This window comes from Euprymna scolopes, chromosome 46 (assembly GCF_053919585.1).
Source record: "Euprymna scolopes isolate OS-2025 chromosome 46, ASM5391958v1, whole genome shotgun sequence".
Lineage (NCBI taxonomy): Eukaryota > Metazoa > Mollusca > Cephalopoda > Sepiida > Sepiolidae > Euprymna > Euprymna scolopes.
In genome coordinates, this window is record NC_136527.1 from 1,271,541 (window position 1) to 1,279,040 (window position 7,500).

General features: G+C 34.3%; 1 protein-coding gene across 4 annotated transcripts in view; it reads right to left on the reverse strand.

The window, feature by feature from the left end:
- Positions 1 to 7,500, reverse strand: part of LOC145270981 (uncharacterized) — a 276,865-nt gene that overhangs the window by 23,717 nt on the left and 245,648 nt on the right. For all 4 annotated transcript variants that reach the window (XM_080126519.1, XM_080126518.1, XM_080126517.1 and 1 more), the window contains exon 5: positions 4,416 to 4,496. In XM_080126519.1, the coding sequence (XP_079982645.1) occupies positions 4,416 to 4,496 (81 nt within the window). The remainder of the gene's footprint in view (positions 1 to 4,415; positions 4,497 to 7,500) is intronic.

The window sequence follows — 7,500 nt, forward strand, 5'->3', positions numbered from 1 at the left end:
TTGTAAAGCAGGCAGAGGGATTCAATATTTCGTCAATGGGAAAGTAAATTCAAAATGACGTAATGGAAACGTAAGGTATTTACAACTTCTCTTCCAATCGTAAGGTATTTACAACTTCTCTTCCGGTCGTACGTCTAAACAATATAATATAAATGCCGGAGTGCCCCAGGGATCTATCCTTGGTCCTCTGCTGTTCCTGATATTCATAAATGACCTCCCCGATAAAATTGCCTCTGAGATTGGTATATATGCTGATGACACCACACTCTATAGCAGGCACGACAGGAAAACAAATGAACATATATCTAAAGTAATGGCAGAAACACTAGAGGATGACCTCAAATCAGTAGTGGAATGGGGACAAAAATGGATGGTAACGTTCAATGCCACCAAGACAAAACTGGTTTCATTCAATAATTACAGGAAACCTTCTCTACCACCTATAGCAATGGCCAACAACTCTTTAGCTGAGAGTACGTCTTTCAAGCTCCTTGGCCTAACGTTCACAGGAAACATGAGCTGGAACAATTACATCGAGGGCATTGCCAGGGCCGCTGCGAGGAAGGTGGGCTCTCTCTACCGTGCTAGAAAACTTCTAACACCCGAAAGTATCCTGTACCTCTATAAGGCCACTATTCGCCCATGTATGGAGTATTGCTGTCATATTTGGGCCGGTGCATCGGCTACTAGTCTCTCTCTCCTTGACAGGGTTCAAAAGAGAGTCGCAAATCTGATAGGCCCTAAACTGGCATCAAAACTTCAGCCTCTGTCCCATCGTCGAAACGTTGCATCCCTCTGCCTGTTCTACAAGTATTATAATGGTGAATGCTCTGAAGAACTGCAAGCACTTGTGCCCCCACGACGTGAACACCCTCGACAGACTTGACAAGCTGCAAAATCCCACCCCCACACTGTAGAGATCCCTAGATGTAAAAGATCTTTCTACTCCAGTAGTTTCTTCCCCAGAACTGCTAGACTTTTGCATTCCATTCCAGGTCACTGCTTCCCCAACTGTACTGACATGCATAAGTTCAAGTGCAACGTGAACCAACATCTCGCTGCCCTAATCCCTACATAGTGCCCCAGTAGATGTTTCCCCTGATAGTAGCCCCCTACACCAAAGTGGCAATGTGCCTTGTTTGGGGTGAAAATGTAATAAAAAAAAAAAAAAAAAAAAAAAAAAAATTTTTCGGATTTTTAATCATGTAAAAACGCACTTTATCTCCTTTTGATGGATTAATTGTTGCTATTTCTTCTGATGAGTTAAGGGCAAAATAGATTCACTAGTTAATATAGTAATTAATTGATTGATTCTGTGCTACGAAACAGATACTCTCAAAAACTGTAAATGTCAACTGAATTAAAGGAATAAATTGTAAGATGGTCAACATCATGAACTTTGGAATATAAAATTTTGTCATCCATTCATTATATATATATGACCATATATATTTTGAATTTGGAAACAGATGAGTCTCACAGGTAAGGAATTCATTTTTATTACATGAAGAGAGTAGCCAAATTAATTAAGAATAGGAAACTAGATCTAATATCTGTAACATGGTTTCTTCTTAAGATTAAGGGAGGTGGTGTTTGATCAACACTGCTTGGGAGCCATGATTTAATATACTGTTTTGTTTTTAAATTCCCGAAACAGTGTTTCATGGTAAACAACTGATGATCCCTTACATTACCATTGGTACTATAGTGAATTTGAGAAAGCAAGTTTTTTTTTATAGTTTTAAAGGTTAAAAAAAAAATTCCAAGACTATATATATATATATATATATATATAAAACGGAAAAAAGAATTCTTTTAGACCCTTCAAACAAATATGTAACATATATATATATATATATATATATATATATATATATATATATATATATATATATATATATATATACATATATATATACATATATATATATATATATATATATATATATGTATAAATATATATATATATATATATATATATATATATGTATAAATATAAATATATATATATATATATATATATATATATATATTTATACATATATATATATATATATATATATATATATATATATATATATATATATATATATATATATATATATATATATATATAGTAGGACAACAAGAGTATGAAATGAAGACACAAAACTATATATTGGTAGATATAGGATGGATCATTTATTGAATAATGGAATACAGGCAAAATTTGGGGGATAGAAGGGACTCTTTATGCCAGGGCATTTCAAAGCCTAGTGCTTCTCATCAGAAGAGTAGAGAAGGTGCTAGGTAGCATGGGGAAGGTGCTAGGTAGCATGGGGAAGATGCGGCGTCTAGCGTAAGTTTCATTAGGGACGAAAGAGATTAAGAGGAATTATAGAATGTTGTGGAAAGCTTTTTTTTTTTTTTTTTTTTTTTTACAAGGGTGTCACCACTTATCAAGGCCCAGGGGCCACTCGAGGATAAGGGTTAATAGGTATACATTAGTCATTGTGATTTTAGCATAGTAAACAGTGGGAATTTTGTAACTTGGATATCTTAGGGGGACGATTCAATTAGAACTTGTTCACATTGGACTTTTTCTTTTTTTTCTTTTTTTTTCATAGGTATCAACTCATTATCAAGGCCAAGAGGCCACTCAAGGATTATTGAATTCTAAATAAATAAGGAGAAGCTTGTTATATATAGTATGATATATTCCTCTTAATCTCTTTCGTCCCTAATGAACCTTACTCTTCTGATGAGAAGCAATAGGCTTCGAAATGCCCTGGCATAAAGAGTCCCTTCTATCCCCCAAATTTTGCTTGTATTCCATTATTAATTTATTTTGTGTCTCCATTTCATACTCTTGTTGTCCTACTGAAAATGTAATAAAAAAAATTTTTTTTTAAATTTCAACTGATCTACAATTGTATTAGAGTTTATTGCTTGGCTGCGAGAAATGTTGCCCTTTCTGAGATTAACTTTATTTTCGTTTTTATGTTCAGAATTAAAGTAAAAAATGTGGGATAAATGGCTACTGCATGAATTGAATGATAATAAAAAAAAATGCTCATTTTGAAGTGTCTTCTATGCTCTTTCTGCACAATAAAAATGAGCGTATTGTGATGCGTGACGTTTGGCTTAGTGGTTGGACACTTCTCGGAGCCGAAATTGCACTAAAAAATGGTTACGGTGACTGTTTTGGTGGTCTACGGCCAATCTCATTCATTACAGCTTCTTGAATCTGGGCGAAACTCATATATTATAACATATTATAATTAAAAAAATATTAAATAAATATTAAATAAAATTATATGTTTATTATAAAAAACAGCTTCAGCGAACTTATATAATAATTTTTTTACCAGCACTCATCATCTAAACAAAGAAGACACCAAGAAATTACGCTGCCTTCGGATTCTTACCTTTTGCCGTAGAAGATTCAAAATACGGATTGGACTCCTTTACCTCACTGCTACCAAAGACTTTCACTTCGGAATTCACCATACAATTTGGACACGATATTCAATACCCTTTTCATTTTGAACCAATATATAATTTCCCTTACTCTATGATTTAAAAATTTTTAAAACTTTTAATTATGATTTTCTATGTTTATTGCATTTAGCAAATTAGGTATAAACCATTATAATTTGCTAATATTTTCTCCTCTGAAGAGATGGGTAGACATCGAAAACTTATAGGTTAAGGGGTTATTGAAATGTATTCTTTGTCTTGCATATAATAAAAATTCTAGATTTGAAATTTAACCATTTCACGTCATAAAATTTAAATTACTAAATTTTGATTTATTTGCTCTATCTGGTATATTGATTTAAAAAAGCATAAAGCAGAAGACCAGTACCCGCATTAAGCTGGTCTGCAGTTTAACTTGTTGCTGGCTATCTTGCTCTTGCTTGTTGCTGGATCTCAACATTTTGAACAGAGAGAGAGAGAGAGACTTAGCTGTCACACAAAGTTAAGACTCTGTAACATCATCTGTGTATAGATACTCCCTCAAGCATTTGTCTATAAAAATGATCCTGTGGCGATGGAAGTCATTTTTGCGCTCATGGACTTTAAGTGTCTGAGGGAGTGGAACTCGTCTGACAAGACGTTGCAATCATCATCATGTATGTATGTCTACCTGCCTACCAACACTTCTTTTTTTTTACATCTCCAAACACCCAGGCAACGCCGGCCCCCCCCCACTAGTTTATAAAATAAATCTCACTGTTTAAATGCATGTATGTATGTATGTATGTATGTATGTATGTATGTATATGTGTATGTATGCATGCATGTATGTATGTCTGTATGTATGTATGCCAACCTGCCTTCCAAAACTTCTTTTTTATATATAAGAATTATTCATGACATATTACAGATGCTTCGGTGTAAGAATTGAATAAATCATCACTTGTATAATTTACCTGTTGGCGTGTCAGATTGAGTGGCTTTTCAAACTCCTCAGTAGCCGGTTTCAGATTGACAGATTTTGTTGTGCCAATTTCCTGGAAAAATGTCATAAAATATGAAATTATACAAATTAGTCGATGCATTAGAATTGAAATATCATCATGGAATTATTTAGAAGCATAACCTAAAATAAGGAATATCTTAACATGTATTTTATGTAATCTATTATATAAATCTCACCTGTCTGTTTAAATGTATGCATGTATGTGTGTATGTATGTTTGTATTTCTCACAAAAACTTTCGACAGAGGCAACGGATCCTGACAAGATCTGGGATGATAAATATCGAAAAATTGGCCAAAAACATTCATTCTTTCACCCTAAAGTCAGCCACTATCCTCTTTGGCCTAATGGTTAGTGAGGAAGTCTAACTACCCTCAGTTTTCGAGTTCGATTCCACCTCACTGTTTATCTTTTTTTTTTCTTTTTTTTTTTTCACATTCTTTTCCTCTATTACCGTTCGAGTTGTTTTTTTTTTTTTAACACAATAAATATTTGGAGTTATAAAGAACTTGAAGCATTAATTTTTTTTTTCCAAAAGTAATAGATTTGCTATTAAATAATACGAAAATGGTTAATATGCCGTTAAAGAAAGACAATGAACCAACCTTGAAGTGAACATGGTATGTACTGTGTGTGGTTGTACAACTCAATTCACTAAAGCAAAACAAACTGAGAAACTAAACCATTCAAGACAAAACATAAATGTCCATTTTTTTTTCTCATGTTCTCAAATGTCTTAATATTTGTGATCCTAGTTTTTTGTCTCTTGTGCGAAACATACCATACCTAATTGCCAAATGTTGTAATATTTGTGATCCTAGTTGTCAAGTGTCGTAATATTTGTGATCCTAGTTGTCAAGTGTCATAATATTTGTGATCCTAGTTGTCAAGTGTCGTAATATTTGTGATCCTAGTTGTCAAGTGTCGTAATATTTGTGATCCTAGTTGTCAAGTGTCGTAATATTTGTGATCCTAGTTGTCAAGTGTCGTAATATTTGTGATCCTAGTTGTCAAGTGTCGTAATATTTGTGATCCTAGTTGTAAAGTGTCGTAATATTTGTGATCCTAGTTGTAAAGTGTCGTAATATTTGTGATCCTAGTTGTCAAATCTCTTAATATTTGTGATCCTAGTTGTCAAATGTCTTAATATTTGTGATCCTAGTTGTCAAATGTCTTAATAATTGTGATCCTAGTTGTCAAGTGTCGTAATATTTGTGATCCTAGTTGTCAAGTGTCTTAATATTTGTGATCCTAGTTGTCAAGTGTCTTAATATTTGTGATCCTAGTTGTCAAATGTCTTAATATTTGTGATCCTAGTTGTCAAATGTCTTAATATTTGTGATCCTAGTTGTCAAGTGACGTAATATTTGTGATCCTAGTTTTCAAATGTCTTAATATTTGTGATCCTAGTTGTCAAATGTCTTAATATTTGTGATCCTAGTTGTCAAATGTCGTAATATTTGTGATCCTAGTTGTCAAATGTCGTAATATTTGTGATCGTTGTTGCAATGCTAATTTTGACTCAAACACAATTTCAATGTTTACTGAAGTGATGTCTGTTCGAAAAGTTTAGATTATGGGATCTGCCTTTAAGCTCATTTTGCCAAAAGGTTGAGGATTCGAATGTGGAGGCAGAAAAACTTAAGAGGGAGTTAAAAGAAAATTTCCCAGACGTATTTTCAGGCGGTTTGGAAAGGTGTACAAAAGCGGTAGCAAAATTTGACGTTAAAGTAAATGAACAGCTAGTGTACAGAAAGAAAAGAAATGTTTCATACGCCGCTATCGAACAGATAGATGGTGAATTAGAAAGACTCGAAAACATGGGTGTCATCGGAAAAATTGATCACAGTGAGTGGGCTGCACCAACGGTTTACATCAAAAAGAAGAGTAAGGAGATTCGGCTTTGCGCTGACTTCGCGACCAAGGCATTACAAGATCACCATTATCCTCTTCCGAGACCTGAAGAGATATTTGCGAAACTGATTGGAGGGAAATATTTTTCTAAAATCGACATCAGTGACGCGTACTTACAAGTTCCAGTCGATGAGGAGTGTTCAAAGCTGCTATGTATTAATACCCATAAGGGATTGTACAAGTTTAACAGACTTCCTTTTGGGGTCAAAGTCGCCCCTGCAATTCTTCAGCAAATTATGGACATTATGTAAAATGGGTTGGATTTCACAGTAGGGTACCTGGACGATGTGTTAACGAAAAGCGCTAGCAAAGAACAACACAAAGCTCATGTAAACCAAGTATTTAAAAGGATCCAGGATTATGGATTTAAAGTAAAACAGGAAAAATGTACATTGTTCATGGAGAAAATAAAATTCTTGGGGCAAATCATCGATAAACATGGAAGAAGGCCGGGTCCAGATAGATTGAGTGCAATAAAGAATATGCCTGCTCCAGAAAATATTGCGTCTTTACAAAGTTTCTTAGGTTTGGCAAATTACTACAATGTATTTGTGCCAAATATGCATAAATTAAGGTCGCCTTTAAATGAACAGTTAAGGAAAGCCCAAAAATGGGTCTGGACGCAAGAGTGTGAAGAAGCATTTCGGGAAATTAAAGAGACTTTAACGTCTGACTTGTTTCTGGCACATTATAATCCTGAGCGTGAAATTATAGTTGCAAGCGGTGCCAGCTCCTATGGCATAGGAGCATGCATTTTACACTAAATGGATGATGGAAAAGTGAAACCCATAGCACATTCATCTCGATCACTTTTGCCAGCCGAAAAGAACTACTCACAAATTGAAAAAGAGGCGCTAAGCATTATATTCGCGGTAAAGAAATTTCATTGTTTCCTGCGTGGTAGGCAATTTCTGTTACAAACAGACCACAAACCATTATTAACAATTTTCGGATCGAAAAAGAGACTACCACAACATACGACGAATAGACTCCAAAGATGGGGTACCATACTTCTGAATTACAATTTTCAAATGGAGTATGTACCATCTAAAACATTTGGTCATGCAGATTGGTTATCGAAGTTAATACCTAAGCAGACAGAACCATTGGAGGATATGGTAA